General features: G+C 46.7%; 1 protein-coding gene and 1 long non-coding RNA gene across 2 annotated transcripts in view; both read left to right on the forward strand.

The window, feature by feature from the left end:
- The window catches only part of LOC120699313 (probable pre-mRNA-splicing factor ATP-dependent RNA helicase DEAH4), a 30047-nt gene that overhangs the window by 3879 nt on the left and 8019 nt on the right, over positions 1-18149 (forward strand). Inside the window, exons 4-13 of the mRNA XM_039983278.1 lie at positions 5395-5612; positions 6678-6730; positions 9108-9224; positions 9416-9507; positions 10457-10543; positions 10667-10881; positions 11869-11961; positions 17074-17197; positions 17272-17413; positions 18074-18143. Coding sequence (XP_039839212.1) covers positions 5395-5612; positions 6678-6730; positions 9108-9224; positions 9416-9507; positions 10457-10543; positions 10667-10881; positions 11869-11961; positions 17074-17197; positions 17272-17413; positions 18074-18143 — 1211 coding nt within the window. The remainder of the gene's footprint in view (positions 1-5394; positions 5613-6677; positions 6731-9107; positions 9225-9415; positions 9508-10456; positions 10544-10666; positions 10882-11868; positions 11962-17073; positions 17198-17271; positions 17414-18073; positions 18144-18149) is intronic.
- On the forward strand, positions 6737-7410 carry LOC120699314. The gene is made up of 2 exons (XR_005685366.1): positions 6737-6984; positions 7089-7410. It is a non-coding gene; the product is annotated as an uncharacterized LOC120699314 (long non-coding RNA).

Below are 18149 nucleotides of genomic sequence, written 5' to 3' on the forward strand. Positions count from 1 at the left end.
GGCAAGCCATGCCGCGTGTCCCTCGGCCTCTGCGAAAGACCGAGGCTCGCCGTCGTCGCACGCGAGGTGCAACTGCGCCTCCAGGTCGTGAGGCACCAGTCCCGGCACCGGCTGATCGCCAAGAGGTCCTCCATCGTACGGTACCGCAGTGGCTCACCGTCGTGGTACGCGTCGATGTGCTCCTCGTCGTGAGAGAGCGGAGTAGCGAACTCCACCGGGCTGTGCTCAGTATGAGCAGGTGCTGTAGTAGGCGTGCCAGGAGGAGTGGCTGTCGGTGCTGGAGTGCGCGGCGTCGCCGGCTGTGGTGGTGCAGCCGAGGAACTCGGCGCAGCCGGAGTCGTAGCTGAAGAGCGTGGTGCCGCCGGTGTGGCGGGCGCCGGAGTTGGTGGAGGCTCGGGGACCGGGGTAGGTACGCTCGGCGAAGGAGAGCTGCCTACTCCCCCGGCTCCCTCGAAGTGGACGTACTCGACGGTGAAGTCGTCGTACGTCGGAGCCGAGCCGTCGTCCACCGCCTTGTCCTACGCCCATCCTCGCCCTTAGTCGAACACAACGTCGCGCGCCGTGCGCACACGCTGTGTCTCTGGGTCGAGAATGCGGTAGGCCTTCGAACCCTCCGCGTAGCCGATGAACACTCCCGGAGTGCTCCTGTCGTCGAGCTTGCCGATGTGGCCAAGCTCTTTGGCGAACGCGAGGCAGCCGAAGACCCGTAGGTGGGAGACCGCCGGCTTACGCCCATGCCAAGCCTCATACGGCGTCATGCCGTCGAGTGCCTTGGTGGGCGAGCGGTTGAGGATGTAGACGGCCGTCACCACCGCCTCTCCCCAGAAGACGGCCGGCATGCCCCTCTACTTGAGGAGGGCCCGGGCCATCCCCACCACCGTCTGGTTGCGCCGCTCGACGACGCCATTCTGGTGCGGGCTGTACGGCGCAGAGTAGTGGCACTGGATGCCCTCATCCGCGCAGTACGCCGTGAACTCGGCTGCCGTGAACTCGCCGCCGTTGTCAGTGCGCAGCACGCGCAACTTGCGGCCGCTCTCCGCCTCCGCAGCAGCCTGAGCACGCCTGATGGCGTCCGCAGCCTCTCCCTTGTTGCCGAGGATCATCACCCACATGAAGCGGGAGAGGTCGTCGACGAGCAGCAGGAAGTAGCGCCGTCCTCCTGGTGTGACCGGTGTAACCGGGCCACACAAGTCCCCGTGTACGAGCTCGAGCCGCTCCTTGGCTCGGAAGCTCGCCTGCTGGGGGAAGGAGTGCCGCCTCTGCTTCGTCAGCACGCAGACGTCGCAGAGCTGCTCCACGTGGTCGAGGCACGGGAGGCCTCGCACCATCTCCTTGGCGCCGAGCCGCTTCAGGGCCTCAAAGTGGAGGTGCCCAAAGCGCTCGTGCCACTGCCATGCCTCGTCGTCCCTGCGAGCTGCAATACAGAGGCTGGGCCACCCCGACGTGGAGGATGTAGAGGCGGTTCTTCCCTCGAACCACCCTGGCGAGAAGCTGGCGACGGTGGTCCCAGATGCGGAGGACCCCGCTGTCGATCACCACGCGGGAGCCGCTCTCATCGAGCTGCCCAAGGCTGATGATGGAGTTCCTGCAGCGCCGGGATGTAGTAGACTCCGGTGAACATCCGGTGCTCTCCGGACTTGGCGGTGAAGATCACGGAGCCCACGCCCTTGATCTCCACGGCGGAGGAGTCCCCGAACCTGACGGAGCCACCTATGTCGACGTCCAGGTCGGAGAAGAACTCCCGCCGCCCGGTCATGTGGTGCGTGGCGCCGGAGTCGAGGTACCAGCCATCGACCCTGTCGTCGTCGGAGCCGTTGCCGAGGAGAACTCGGGCACGCGGCTCGTCGAGGTGGAGTAGAGCGGTGACAGGCGGTGCCGCCGGATGCGGCTCCATGTCCCCGTGGAGTAGGAACAGAGCCGGCTCGTCATCCGGCTGGGCCTCCGCGACGTGGGCTTGGCCCCCACGCCTCCGCTGCGGGCAGTCCCTGGCCCAGTGGCCGGGCCTGCCACAGTTGTGGCAGGCGTCGTCTCGTGCCGCCTTGGGCCTATCAGCGGCGCCGCCCTGAGCATCTCCGCGGGCGCCACCCTCGGCGCGCCCTCGTGCCCCGTCTTGGGCACCTCCGCGCCCCTTTCGTGGCTTGCCGCGCTTGCGGCCACCAGTCGAGGAAGAGGGCTCCCCCCTCCTCCTGTCACCGCGCCGAGCCTCCCACTGCTCCTGAGTGAGGTGAAGCTTCCCACCGATGGAGATGCCTCCCGAGGGAGGCTGTGGCTCGTCGCTGTCGACGACCTTGAGGCGACCTATCGCCTCCTCGATCGTCATGGTGGAGAGGTCCAGCAGAGACTCGATCGAGCGAGCGGTCTGCCTGTACCTCTCGGGGACGCAGCGGAAGAGCTTCTCGACGGCTCCTCGTCGTAGGTGTCGTCGCCGAACTGCACCACCTTCTGCAGCAGAGTGTTGAGACGGAGGGCGAAGTCATCAACATCCTCACCTGGCTTGAATGCCAGGTTCTCCCACTCCTTGCGAAGTGCCTGGAGAGTGGTCTTGCGGGCGCGGTCGCTGCCGATACGTGCCGCAGCGATGGAGTCCCAGGCCTCCTTGGCAGTTCGCTTCTTGGAAAGCGTGAACTGCATCTTGGGCGGGGCTGCTGCGATGAGAGCATCCAGCGCCCGTCGGTCCTCATCGTAGTCGACGTCGCCGTACCGGACTGCCTCCCACATATGCCGCACCTGGAGCTTCACCTCCATGACCGCGGCCCACTCGACGTAGTTGGTCTTGGTGAGGGTGGGCCACCCACCGCCGGGACCGACATTCCTGACCACCGCCTGGAGGCCGTGGTAGCCGGGGGCGCCGCCGCGCGCACCCCAGCCAGGAGCGCCGCCACCGCCCTGCGCGCCGCCGCCAGGGGCGCCGCCTCCCCCCTGCGCGCCGCCGCCAGGGGCGCGGCCTCCGCCGCCGGGCGCGCGGCCCCCGGGACCGCCGCCGGGCACGCGGGCCCCTGGGCCGCCGCCGGGCGCGCCGCCCTCCGGGCCGCCGCCGGGCGCGCCGCCCTCCGGGCCGCCGCCGGGCGCGCCGCCCTCCGGGCCGCCGCCGGGCGCGCCGCCCTCCGGGCCGCCGCCGGGCGCGCCGCGCCTCCAGGCCGCCGCCGGGCGCGCGGGCCGTCGGATCGCCGCCGCCGGGCGCGCGGGCCGTCGGATCGCCGCCGCCTGGCGCGCGGGCCGTCGGATCGCCGCCGCCGGGCGCGCCGACTTCCAGGCCGCCGCCGCCGGGCGCGTCGGCCTCCGGGCCGCCGCCGTGGGGGTGGGCTGCTGCCCACCGCGCGGTCCGCTGCCGCGCCCTCTCCCTTGCCAACTCCTCAAGGTCCCTGTCGGCGGTGGTGTCGCCGGTGATGGAGCCGCTGAGGCTGCCGCGCAAGGTCTTAACCTCGACCTCCGCCGCACGTGCTGCATCCTCCGCCTCCTCTGCTTCCACCTCCGCCCTGGCCGCTGCCAGCTCCGCTGCAGCCAGCCTGGCCGCCCTCGCCGCTGCAGCAGCGGCTTGAGCCATCGCTCGCCTGCGCTCCTCTGCCGCGGCGAGCTCGGCGTCTCGCTGGCGCCGTGCGCTCGAGGCGACCGAGCGCTGAGACGGTGCGTCGGACATGGCGCGCCTCCAAGGGGCTGTTGCGTGGAGAGGGGGAAGGGAACGGGGAAGAAGAGGCAGCCGGAGCTGCTGCTGCTGTTGCAGCGGCTGGTGCAGCTGCTGCTGCAGTGGCTGGTGCAGCTGCTGCTGCTGCGCTAGCTGCTGGTGGTGGTGGCTGGGCTGCTACAGCGGCTTGGGAAGGGGAGGAGCAAGAGATATCCAACCTACAGGAAAGTACGGCTCTGATACCAGATGTTAGAAGCTCAATTCTAACTCTCATTGAGCTGAGAGGATGACAATGAACTTGGGGCAATTTTCTGGTTTTCTCATATTCACAATCTCAAAGCCATACCAACCCAAGGGGCTGGGGATACATATTTATAGCTGGCTGGGCAGCCAGGATGCTAGTCTAAGATTCTAGTCTAAAAGCTAGTCTAAGATGCTAACTGCTGCTGTCCTAGATGGGGCAGCAAGACCACCATGCTACTGTCCGCAAGGACTGTCCTAGATGCTAACTGACTATTGTCCTGCCTCCCAAAGGCAGTCCAAGATGCTGTCCTCTAGGGACAGCAATGCAGCAGGAAAGGTGCTGCAGCCCCACAAGTACAGAGCCCCACAAAGACCAGAGTACAAAGACTTATCCATCACTTGTCATGTGTTTGTTGGTTAATTCTATCTTACTCCCTCTGTCCCAAAATAAGTGTTCATTTAGCATTCAAAATTTGGCCACAAAGAGCGTTCTTTTAGATTGTAGTGAAGTTCATTTAATTAAAGCAATGTCAAATACCAAAAAAAAATTGTATTGAGAAGGGCATGAAGCCAATCAAATGCATATGTAGATGCTACTTTTCTGGTTCCAATGCATTTGCATTTATTTAGGATCTAGGGAACCAAACAAACAACGCGGTTTTCAATCACAATTGCTATAGTTAATTAGGGGTAACATGGTCATTTCTCACTACTACTAATGTGTCTGAAATTTTCTAAACGAACACTTATTTTGGGACGGAGGGAGTATGTCCTAACCTGTACCGGGGCAAAGGTAGTTCGTAGTGGGCACTTGGCACATGTCTTACTAACAAGCTTGTTGTGTGCCATCCTGCCACATATTTGGGATTCAGCTCAGATGAATTGAAATATTTTTTGCCCATCTATAATATTATGCACAATACATTAGTTTTGAATTAGGATTACATCTAGCTTAATTTTTTTTGTCAATGCCTTCCTTCTCTATTGGTGGGGCATGTAGGACCTACAAAATAATATCACTTACTCTCTATCTTTTCTAGGTGACACTAACTACTGTCTATCTTTTCTAGGTGACGCTAACTAGGGGGCTGTTTGAATTAGAAATGTTCCCTAGGAACTTTAGGATTGAGTATAAAATGAACTGAATTTGAATGACGTTGAATGAAATACCCTTTGTTGAAACAGGCCCTTAATATTTTTTCTGGTTCGGCATTATGGATCCTTAGTGGTGTGAATGGAAAATTGAAGAAATGTTATAGAAAATAATAAGATGCTGCTAGCTTAGAGTATGTTTCCTGAGGTTCTCATTTTCCATAGCTCGCACATTAGATGGATTAATTGTGCGGAGCTGCTTTGTGCTATCCTTGAACCTACAAATATACTTTATCCACAATAGTTCTGAGATGATAGACATTCAGTACTGCTCTGTTCTTTTTTGAGTTGGGATTGGTGTTACAGGGGATGAGTTATGTACATTCATGTGGAAAGTGTTTGCATAAGCTCTCTTTAATATTTATCTGGTTATACAGTGATATCCTTTTAGGTTTGATGAAAAGATTGATCACAGAAAGAGCTTCAGATTTAAAAGTTCTGATCACCTCTGCGACTCTTGATGGTTTAAAAGTTTCAAAGTTCTTCTCAGGATGCCCTGTGTTAAACATTCCTGGAACTCTATTCCCTGTGGAGAAATTTTATAGCACTGAGCGCCCAACAAATTATATAGAATCTTCACTTAGAACAGCCATAGGTAAGCAGCAGTTTTGTCTTATTGTAACCTTTTACAGTTTTAAGCTTTTGGGATGGTCATGTCAGTATTGTTAGTTCATCAACTGTGTTCCGCATCTGCGTTGTATCACATAGAATCTTATTCATTATTGTCAATAGAGATAATATTTCTGACAAAGGCCACCAATTATTTTAATATGTACCATGAAGAATAGCGGTCATTACAGTGGTAAGAGGGAATCTGCGTTGCTGCCATTGACCCTGATGTTGAACACACTATTCTACCATGAAATTGGTTGGTAGGGTGGAAAGAGCCAAAGAAGAAATTCTCTTTTTTTTTAACTGCCTAGAGTAAAATAATGTGGAGTGGCATGGCAAATACTAGGGTCTTTGCAACCCCATACGCTTTCCTACAATTCGATTAACTCGATCTCCTTTTATCTTCTCAGAACAAAGGAATATGCTAGCCCCATTTAAAGTCTAGTGCATCCACAATATTACTGCCAAGTTTTATCTAATGGATGCTACACTTTATCTCTTGAAACAGAAAACAACTTACATGATGGTTTCCAGTGATTGTACCATCAATTTTGCAATATTTAACAAAGTGAAAAAGGTTGACCAACAAATAACTTGTTTCTAGAATCTTACTCATCTATGATGGGTTTGAGTCCCGCTCATCTCAAGGTGGCCCTGTTTGGCGCAGCTTCTCTGCTTGTGCAGAATCCACTTATTGTAGAAGCTGGTGAAACACAGCTTCAGTTCTTAGACTCTGCTTATTGATAAGCTGCTGCAATTATGTTGTTTAGCACAGCTTTTGCTTTTGTGTGGAGATGCCAAGAAATAAGTTGCGCCCTGCATTGGCTTTTACGAGCCTTCAATCGCAGTTAATTGTTGGCAGCGTATTTGGAAACCATGAAAAATCTGAACTAGCTTCATATCTCTATTTTGATATCATATATCTATCACATGGGAATATTGTAGTTACATGTTTATGTTTTGTTAAATGTTTGGGTTATGTAATGTTTATAACTTAAACTTTATAAATTCCCATTTCTTAAACTAAACTTAACATGTTTGTTGTCAGATATCCATGCCAAGGAACCCCCAGGGGATGTCTTAATATTTATGACAGGAAAGGTCAGTTTTTTTCTCGAACATGCAGGAGAGCTGCATATCATTGTATTAATAGAAAGAGGAGTCTTAAAGAGACCCAAACACCCACCCACCCACCCACTAAACCTACAACAACTTAATCACCTATGCTTGTCAAGAAAGACCTGACCACAACACCTACTAAGCTACAACAGCACTGGCTCTGTGCAAGGATAGACCCTTAGCACCAGCTAAACTCCACAAATGGGCTTCCTCCCTGGCACAGGCTAGAGCTGCAGGTATGCTAGGGCCAGCACCATTGAACACACAATCATTTTGAAGTTTCTAGATGGTCCAAGCACCAAGGATTATGAAGGAGTTCAGCCCCTTTCTTGTATCACAGCTGACTGTCAAAGCCGCATTGTCCCACCGGGCATCAAAGGAAGGATCGTCAGGCTGTGGAGCAAGTGTTGCAAGGCCAACACAACAGTCTGCAGAAGTTCAAACCTGAATTGTCTTGCAAACACACATCCTATTTATTGGGCCTTTTGTGTTCATGCCCCTACTTTGAAGGCCAATTATTACTTTGCCCTTGTTTTTTCAACTCTTAGTTTGCCCTTACCTATGCAAACTGAAGATTGATTTTGTTCAATTGTTCTTATCCCATTAAGAGCTTGTCAATTCAGCTATAAAAAGATAAGTATGCCCTTGCGGATTTGATCCTACCTTTTCTGAGTACTTTGTGATTTTACCCCTGTTTTGACATCAAACATTTGGACAGCACTTTGACAGATTTAAAATATTTTTTTGTCAACAAAACTTGACATAATATTTGAAATATAACAAAACTTTGACAAAATTTTGATAGCATTATGATACATCTTGCATATTCAATGCTGAACATGGTTTTCATGGCGTCGCCCAGGCGACAAGGCGCGCCCCTTGTTTTGGGCTAAGGTGTCGCCTTAGCTCGCCTAGGCGGCTGGGCAGTGGTGACTCGCCACACCTCGCCTTACCGCCGTGAGAACCATGATGCTGAAATCATATATAGCAATTGGCAGCTATCACACTGTATGCATTACAAAGCTACTTATAATCTCATTGCAAGCATGAAAATGTTGTTGAACATGTCGGTGTAGTGGTTCGGTCGATTCCATGCATCCTGCAAGCAATAGCCAAGCATGATAGTTAATGCCTGGGCCATCTAAGTTTGGGGAAGTAGCATGCAGGCTGCAAGGTATGGAGCACAGACTTTGCAGGCAATTCCTCAAGCACTTGCTGGGTGTTATCACGTGAAGCTGCTGGGCCGCTTGGCCGTCAGGTTTGTCTATCCAGCATGCAACCTGCTCCCCAAGGTCACATTGCCTGCCTGCACTAGCTGCTCACCGGGGAGCCATCAAACCACACGGCTGCCGTCCCATGCCTACATGTGCCGCTCGCCTGGCCCGTGCCACACGCAGCCTTGATGACGCCCCCTGGCCACGGCATCCTGGATGGCCTTCATGGCCTTGACAAGCACTGTCACTTGCTTCTGCCTGGCCTGGATGGCGAGCAGTGTCGGCTTCATCACATCCATGGACGGTGGCTGCTGCAAGTCCCTGCCACATGCTGAGCCTAAGGAACCAAGCCTTCTTCCTAGGCTTGCGTGGAAGTCGGGTACACCACCACTGCCACTGGAATGTTGTCCTCCTTGCAACCAATCGGGAAGGGAACGATCCAACGCAGGCACATGGGTGACCTGCATGCTCGCGCAAAGGCTGCAATTAATTCATTTATTGCCACTCCTTTAGACTTCACAACCAGTGTAAATGGTGCCCTTGGTTTCAAAAAGCCAGGGCAAAATCACAAAGTTGGAAAAATGAAGGCAAAATCTCAATTAGACTTCACAACCAGGGTAAAAAAACACCAATGTCCCTTTTCTTATTTGGTAATTTGGTTACCAATTTTTTTTTTGTGACGTTTAAGTATACTTCTATAGTCCTTGGCTCCATGGCCATAATCGACATACATACTGGAACTGCTGAGATATATTTTACAGGGTATCCAATTACGAGTCTAATTGAACCAAACCTCTGTAATGGTACCTTATAACCTTTGTAATCTGTTTACCTTGCAGTTGCTGAAACAAACTCTATCCTTTTTGACAAATGTAGGAATTTCTACCTTTTGTCATATTGCTGCTACCTTTTTGCTATCTTTTTTGTCGTAATTAATTAATGTGGAATTTTGCTGATATTTAATTTCGTATTGATACAGGAAGTTCTAGTTTCGTTTTCTTGTAGGATTAATTAGGGAACTTATGTTGTATTTTGCAAGTATTATATATAATGATAACTATTGGTTCTTATGCTTATTTTTTCTTTCATTTATTAATTATGTGTTGTCTGCTCATGCTGAACTTGATTATTTGAGATTTATGCAGGATGATATTGACAAGATGGTCTCAAAATTGGAGGAGAGAATTCAAAATCTTGAGGAAGGCTCCTGTATGGATGCTCTTGTCCTTCCTCTCCATGGTTCTTTGCCACCTGAACTGCAGGCAAGTTCCTAGCCTTGCATTGGTTTACTCCTCTCAGCAACGAAACTTTGCTATTATCTTACAGGATAAATATCATACCTTTTGTTTGATTTGATAGCTTTGCAGTCCTTCATATTTGGTTCTCTTTCTTCCTTCCATTAAACATTTTTCATGCTATGCAGCATTTCTGATTTTGTACACTTCTCATACAGGTTAGGGTATTTGCTCCAGCACCTCCAAACTGTCGACGCTTCATTGTTGCAACAAATGTTGCTGAAACTTCTCTGACTGTAGATCGTGTCGTGTAAGCAGTAAACATAATCAGTTGAGGAGCATGTGCTTTTTGTTTCCATCTTCAGATTCTAGTTCTTGTATTTGAATTGGAGTTGATAAAATTGCTTGCTGCTTTCTTAAGTAGTAGAGGATAGGGAAATAATATGCTAACAATAGAATAGTGTGGCATCGAATTCTCTGCTAATAGGAAACACTGAAATATTTATTGTTTAGAAGAAAATATCTTATTCAAAACAGCATTCATTTGTATGTGAAGCCACAAATTTTCATACATCTCATGCCGCTTTATCTACATTGTTTGGTATTATTTATAAATTGAGTAAGCTGTTGCCATCTGAGAATTTTGTCACTGTCTAAAATATGTAGTCTGAATATAAAAAAATTATCTGAATCACTTGTAAGTGCATGTAGAATTGCTTACAGCTGATGCAACAAACTTTATAATGTGATTATATTTAATTATTTTACTGTTTATACTTAATAGCTGAATACTCCTTTTTACTATATGATATCTAATGTGGTACTAAAATCAATAGATATATCGACTGTAATTAAATCATGGCTAGCCCTGTATGACATTTTGGTCTCACTGAACATCTTTTACATCACTAATAGCAGCAGTAGAGTTGGCAGGAACTTAAATCACCAAACTTTAGATCCCCTCACTGGTTAATATTTTAAAACAAGAATTTTTCATAAACATGATAACTTTATGTAAAGGAGGAGGGTGCTTTAACTAGAAACATGATGTTAATCAGGATGCACATAGTGATACAAGAGAGTTCAGCTGTTGGCATGTAGGAGCAAATGAGCAACTGCCCAACTGAACTATCAAACTTCGCAATATCTATCATGTTGTTGAGAGCTCAAAATGACAGTATATCCATTTTTCCCTTGCAGTGTTTTGTTATTGTATGTTTGCACAAAGATTTTGATATTACTATTTCTTATTTCTTTAGATTTGTGATTGATTGTGGTTATGTAAAGCAACGCCAGTATAATCCATCAAGTGGAATGTATTCACTTGATGTAGTTCAGATCAGCAGGTAAATAATTTGGCACATGTGATCTCGTTTTTTTCTGCATCTTGTTCACTATCATATTCCTTCCATCCATATATGCCTAGTTTTAGTTGCTAACATGCACTAATAATTTTAATGAATAACTAGAGTGCAGGCTGATCAGCGAGCAGGGCGAGCTGGAAGAACTCGGCCCGGCAAGTGTTATAGGCTATATCCAATGTCTGTATATGAAAAGGAGTTTCTTGAGGCTACAGTTCCTGAAATTCAACGCTCTTCTCTTGCTGGAAGTGTTCTGTATCTGAAATCGTTAAATCTTCCGGACATCAACATCTTGAAGTTTGATTTTCTAGATCCACCGTCACGTAAGATAACACTTCAGATTCTTACAGTTCTAATTATTCTTCTGAACCAGCCTGAAAGCATCTCTTTATTGCCTAGTTACTTATTTTCCAGAGTTTGATGGCTTATTTCTATTTTTTTGTTTCTAAAGCATTGTAAATTTTGTTATTACTAATTACTATGAAGTTGTGTCAAGAAATTACTTTTGGGACGATTGTTACGGGGCTGGTTGGAGGACATGGTTTCAGTATGGTGGGGCAATGAACTTTGTCTCTGGCGAGCTGTGGTCGGCCTTGGTAGAGGCGGGCACCTGGGTCGCAGCTTCAGCCTTCAGCTTGGCAGGGGCTGGTGGCAGCGGAAAGGAGGGGGACAGGGAGCTTTGAGGGAAAATCACTTTTCTGGTTAATCCGTAAGGGTACAGCTAAAAGATTTTATCTTATAGATTTGATCCACCCTGCCTAATATGATTGAAGCTTTCCTAGCAAATCTATCTCTTATTCTATAATACTAGCATAGTGCCCGTGCTTTGCTATGGGTAATATAAATTTTACTCATACCTACATGGAACCGCTAATTTTTTTTATGGAAACTCCAGAACCCGTGACTTGACTGCGCGAGATATTAATTGTCTGGTTTTCGATTGGGATTCGGATTGATTTATTCAGATTTCGATGGATTTATTTGGATTCTGATTAGGATTCCAATTGACGGACCATGGAATCATTGCTCGTTTTAGAAAAGTAGGGATTCATAACGTGTTGGCGGGCCCCACTTGGAGGGGATGGGAGGCTGCAGAATGCCAGCAGCACCATCCGCTGGCTGCAACAGATAGGTGATTTGGTGGCTGGCACCTCTGGGTCAGGCTGGCTGCTTGGCCTGTGGGCCTTATGCCCATAGTACAAATGTTCAAGACTATTCTTATCAAAGATATCCATGGCCAAAAGGGTGTAGTGTGGGAATTATAGTCTCTGGCTTCTGCATATTTGTTTTAATTCAAGAATGGTCTGCAGGTGAGTCCTTAGAAGATGCTTTGAGGCAATTATACCTCATTGATGCAATTGATGAAAATGGGCAAATAACAGAAGTTGGACGCATTATGGCAGGTATCTAGAATCTGTCTGCTTCTATTGAAATTGAAAGCCTTCTTGAGCTATTTATTTGCAGATTAGTTTTTTAATAGCTTTTAACCTGAAACACTGTCAAATCTAATATAATATTCCTTAACTTTGAAGAATCAAGCTACATGTCATTATAATATAATGCTGTCATCTTGAGTTTCAGATATGCTTGTAATGAGCTTCACTATATCCATTCTCTGTATTTCAGTATGCCTCTGGTATTGTGCCTTGAAATTCATTACCGATTGAGCAACCTGGATAGTATGTAGGCATATATCAGTTGGTGTTTATACATGACAACATTAACATACCTTGAATTCTTGACACATGATTGTTTTTCATTTCTGATGTACTATGTAAGGAGGTTCCGTTTTATTGTTTCAAGCATCAAGCAGAATACTACCTTTTGTTCTTAAATATGCATTGTTTAGGAGAAGCAAATCAGTTCATTATTGAACTAATTTTCTTGTCCTAAACGTCATATATTTAAGAACGGAGGTGAAAGGATCAAGATGCATAAGAGGGGGTGAGTTGGGCTTCCACAAATATTTCTTGCGGAAATTAAAACCTACATATAATCCTAATCACCCTATGTTCCTAAACCTTTGAAAGTGTGATTATTCTAGTTGTTCCAAAGATTTGCAACCTATTTCTAACCCTATACCAGCATGGCAATTCTAGAAATTGAAATTGTGGAAAGTAAAGAGAGGGTTAGAGCACAGATTTTTCTCGAGGTATCGTAGAGTCGGCTCTCTCCCATAGTTCTCATTGGAGCACCCGCGCAAAGCTCCCCTTTGATCCGCACAAGGATCATATGCTCTCTAGTGGATATCTGTTCTCAAACTCTGGATCAGTAGATTCCAAACCAAGCACAACCATCTTGGGGCTTCTCACAAGACACCTCCTTGAAAGCTCAACAAGAATACCACCACCAAGCCATCTAGTTGATGCCGATCACCAAGAGTAACAAGGAAAGAACTTCACTTGACCTACACAAGACCAAGGGATGGGTGGGTGCACACTTGCTACTCTCTAACACTAATAATGTGCTTAATCTTCGATTTAGAAACTTGCAAATCACTCTGGTGCTTCACTTGCTCTTGACCTCCAAATATGAGTATGAGACTTTCCTAGTGCCAAGAGAGCTTCCTGGGAGGAGGTGAACATGTATATATAGACCCAATCCCAAGAACTAGCTGTTACGCCTTTATCTTGCCCATGCAGCATTGGCTGTCTGATTCGGTCATAGTTAGGAGCCACCACCAGATCCATTGGCGATCCCTTTTTGTACAGGGATAACGGTCACTTGACAGGTGACCGACTAATTTGGTCAGTCTGCCACACTTCACGATCACCGGACCTTGCTGTCATTCCAGAGAGGTTAGATGTAGTCCTAGCACCACCAATTGCTCGATAAGAGCCAAAACAGCTAGCACCGGATCAATTGGTCATTCCAGTAGTATTAAGTCTGATAGCACAGTATCATCGGCTGAGTCAGTCCATGGTTTTAAGTCGTTGCCAGGAATTTCATGGATATGGCTTATGGAGGCGTCGCCTATGAGGATTTAGCGTCGATTTTGCACTCAGCCGACGCGTGCAGGCGATTTTGAGGGGGCGCGGGGAACAGAGGGGCAGCGCGGGGGAGCTGCGTGCGCGCGCCTACACCTCCTGGCGGGCTGCTCAGGCTAGCGGCACGTCTAGTGAGAACCATCTATAAGTGGACAGTTAGAGAAGTTAGTACAAAAGAAATAGATATAGAACAATTGATGATATAGGATTGATAAACAGAGCAAGAATGTTGTAAATACCAATGATTAGCAACAAGGAGGAGATAAATGACTAATAGACAAGAATTAATTAATCAAGAGCAAGAACAACATTAATAGCAATTAAAGCACAGCTAACTAACGACCATTACTATCTAGGCTGATGTCCTACAGTCAACACGGTTTTGATACCACTTTGTCACACTCGATTTGAAGGAATAAACCGATCAATAAATTATGTGCGCCGGGGTCAAAATTACACATATATGACGACAATAGTGAATAACAGTAGCAATGTCATAAAGTACCGTAGTTAGATTATTACAAACCAAGCAGAAAGTCAATAACATAAATAAATAAATAAGCGTTTTAGTTCTCATTTATTCTAGCAGCGGATACTCCAACTCCACAAGTAGCTGACTAGGGGTACATACGCCTAGAAGTCCTGAATATCCTCTAGGTAATCCTCAAACTGATCCTGTTCTGAGGAGGATTGTAATAGCAAGAGTGAGCACATGTTGTACTCAGCAAGTGTATTGGAAAATAAATGACATGAAAGACTTAAAGCAAAGAATAAGACTGGCTAAATAAAACGGTAAGCATTTTAATTATCAGTTGAACATTAGCAGCTATTTACTAATCATGTATGAAACCATCCTACATTTATGAAAAAGACGTAAATAATTGTATCATAAATCAAACTTGGAATATTTAATAACTTAATTTAAGCATTGATTTCAATTATGTAGACGTGAGGGTCCGAGCCGCTCCTGACCGTGAGCACGGCTGATATATCAGTTTTCACTCTGTAGAGATTGCACAAGTCGTCTCCCTTGATGCCCGAGGTAGCTAGCCTCTTAAACACTTTCGAGGTGAGTGACAGGAATTTCACTACGAGGCCTTTACATAGTTTGCTGAGGTTTCAGCCGCTAGGCGAGTGCACCCTCCCCCAAAGCGAGCATACCCCATAGGCGTGCCAAACCCCTTTGGCACGCCGAGTACCCTTTTGAACCTATTCCCCCCCTGCCCCTTTCGGTAAACTACTAACAAGCTAGAGAAATCTAATTAATTAGGCAAGACCAGAGCCATATACTTCTTGTGGTTGCGCTGTTTTCCCAGGCGGTTCTCCATGGTTGATTTTAATCAAGTTTACCAAAATCATCATATTGTTCCAAAAGAGTACAGAGTAAAGAACCATGTCTCAAGTATCATTGTTGTAAACCACCCATACCCATTGTTCAGCAACTAAGCAAGCTATCCAAAAGAATTTTATAAAAGTAACCCGGCTTTTCAAGGACAAAGGTAATCAATAAGGATAATAGGTACCCATCAAAATTAATGCATGCAAGCGTAAAGTAAATGTTATTAGGACCAAATATGATCTAGGAATATACTTGCCTTCCTCAGTCACTTGCTGCTGCTCAAAATCTTCAAAGTCTTGGTCTTGAAAGTTCTCGAAAGGCTCCTCGTCTACTCGTCACGAACAAGCCAAGCAAAACAAGCACATACAAGCAAACAAAAGAAATAAATTAAAACAGTGCAACAATAATTGAAAAACAGAGGTAAAAGACTTAAAAACTGGTTCTACGCGTTACAACGATCAAAACGATACTAATAATGCTTAAAACGGATTTAAAAAGGTCAAGATACGCTAAAAACGGCTCTGCAAGGGCTTATTCGCGAGAAAAACTATTAAAACGGGTTAAACAGAAAGAAACATGTCTAAAACAGAATTACGTTTGAATAGGACTGCACCGCGGGTTGAATATTGGAAAAGAGAAGGGCTAAACTGTAAAACGGCCACAGTAGATTGGAGGGTTTTGAGTTTGACTGGATTAGATGCGTTTAGGGCCATTGATCTTCGATCGGAGAGCCGAGAGCGCTTGGGAGGCCAGGCAGCGACGGAATGCTGGAGGACGGCGGCGTCACTGGGCTCAGTGCAGCAAAAATAGCGCTGAAAAGCGCTAAGGCAATAGGACAACGCGAGCAACCCGATTAAGGGGGTTTTGGAGCTCGGAAAAGTGCGGGCGGTGGCTGTTGGCTAGGATGTGCGGCGGCGGAAGTCCGGCGAGCGCGGACGAGCTCGTCGGGACGCGAACTTAGGGGAATCCGCGCGCGGGGGGGGGGGGGGGGGGGGGGCGGATCGGTGATAGTCAAGGAATCTTCTTGGCTGACCAAAATCGGTTGAGCAGTGGTGGCACGGGAGATCGTCGGCTGTAGGCGAGCTCGGCGGAGCGGCACATGCGCGCGCAGAGCTAGTGCAAAAGCAAAAAGGCGGTGGCTTCAGTAGGGTAGTGCAGAGAAAAAGGGTGTGGCCCGGGGGCCAGGTCGGTCTCGACGTGCGCGTCGTGGGCTCGGGTGGAGCAGAGTCAAAAAAGAGAAAGGATGGGCCGGACTGGGCCGAAAGGAAGAAAGGGAAAGGGCTCGGGCCGGCGGGAGAGAAAGGTGGCTGGTGGCCTAGGTGGGAAAGAAAAAGAAGGAAAAAGGAATAGAAAATGAGATTTTCACTACCCAGAAAACAAAATAAATTCATAGAAAATAGAAATAAAACTCAGAAAATTCCAAAAAAAATTCTGGAAGCTTTAGAAACTCGAGAACAATCATACAAAATAAAATATGCACCAGCATGAATGCAACAAATCAAATTAGAGCCTATGGTGAGTTTTAAATAAACCAAAACTAATTCTTTTTGAACCCTGATAACTAAGAAAATAAGCTAGACTCTTCTAAAGTAAATTTTAGGGTGTTACATATAGTTTGTTATTTTATGTATTAAATGGTTTGTTAGTGCGATGTTTGGTAGTTGATTTGGTTTGTTAGAGCCGGACTCTATATACATGGAGTATGGCAGATTATTTGGAATGAAACTTGAGATAGTTGGACTTTCTCAGACCCTCCTCGTGAAGGCAAGATCTTATAAATATCAAGCTGCCATCGTTCAATAATGTATTAATTATTTTGTATGGTTTCGTCTTACAAATGATATGACGAGTAGATTCCTAGTATTGCTACAAGTTCTTGTAGCATAATGGAATTGTAGCTTATAGACTAGTACAATAACTACACATAAAAATATAAATAGTAGGTTTTCTGAAGACCTAATGAGTTAGGGGTCCAGATGGGCTTTTAATTGTGGTTGTGTTAGTAGACATAAATTTATTGATGAGCAAGAAACATTTATGTGAAGTAGTTGTAGAATGTAGTTTTCTATGATTTGGAATTATGACCATATAAGCTTTCTTCGTGGACTCATTATGTGGGATAAGTTTATTCGGGTCCACTTCCTCCATAATCATTTAATATGGTTATCTAAGGATTCAATTTTGTACAGAACTCCCACTGGAGCCTTCTCTTTCAAGGACTTTGATTGAAGCGAATGAATTGGGATGTTTGTCTCAGGCATTATCTGTTGCTGCGATTTTGTCAGCAGAAATCACATTGCGATCAACTAGAAGGTGATCCCCCTCCTCTTCCTCCTCTCATGCACTCTACTGTTTGCAATCATATGATAGACTTGTACTATATGCAGCAAGGATGTGGGGGGAAAGAGGAAAAAACAAGAGCTTCCTGATGGTTCTGGCTGGGGTGACCATATACAATTGCTTCAGATATTCGAAAGTTGGGACCAATCAGGATATGATCCAAAATGGTGCTCTGATCATGATTTGCAGGTGATTAAAAAGAACATGATTTTAATATGTGTAATAAAAAAGACTTAGCCATGCTAAATAGTAAAAGTAAATTCAATCGTCTTCGATCACCTAAGACAGAAGGAACAAAAGATCTCACCTGACTTCTCCACAAAATACCCAAGTGATGGTTGTCCTCATGCAGTTTCATGATAGGAATCATTCCCACAACTTTCATCTGATTTCTCCGGAGGACAAAAGGGAATGAATGCTGTACAGAAATGAATCTATAAGATCATAGGGATAAGTTTGAGTTATCTGTTCAAATATATGGATCATGTAGTCTTATTTTATAGTGCTTGAAAGCTTGGGTTTGCACAAATTTCTGAGAGACTATTTTATATCAATTCAACTTTACTCAGTGGCCATAACATATAGATCCCGAGGGTGCTAGGATCATAAGTGCTTACTTTATTCTGCTTTGCGACTTTTGCCCTTGGTCCTTCAGCTTTCCAATGCATACAATGATTTAACTCAGGCTCACAGCTAACCATTGTTGTGCTCATTCACCCAACGATACAACTCAGCCTCATTATGCGAGTATAGTCAAACTTTTTGCATCAAATGTATATGTTCTAAAGACAGTAATTCTAGTCTGCAACCATAATGTATTATATTGACTGTCAGCACTGTCTTTTGCAGGTGCGGGGTATGAAATTGAGCAAAGATGTGAGGAACCAACTATGTCAGATTATTCAAAAAATTGCAAAAGGTCAAT

This window comes from Panicum virgatum, chromosome 3K (genome assembly GCF_016808335.1).
Source record: "Panicum virgatum strain AP13 chromosome 3K, P.virgatum_v5, whole genome shotgun sequence".
Classification (NCBI taxonomy): domain Eukaryota; kingdom Viridiplantae; phylum Streptophyta; class Magnoliopsida; order Poales; family Poaceae; genus Panicum; species Panicum virgatum.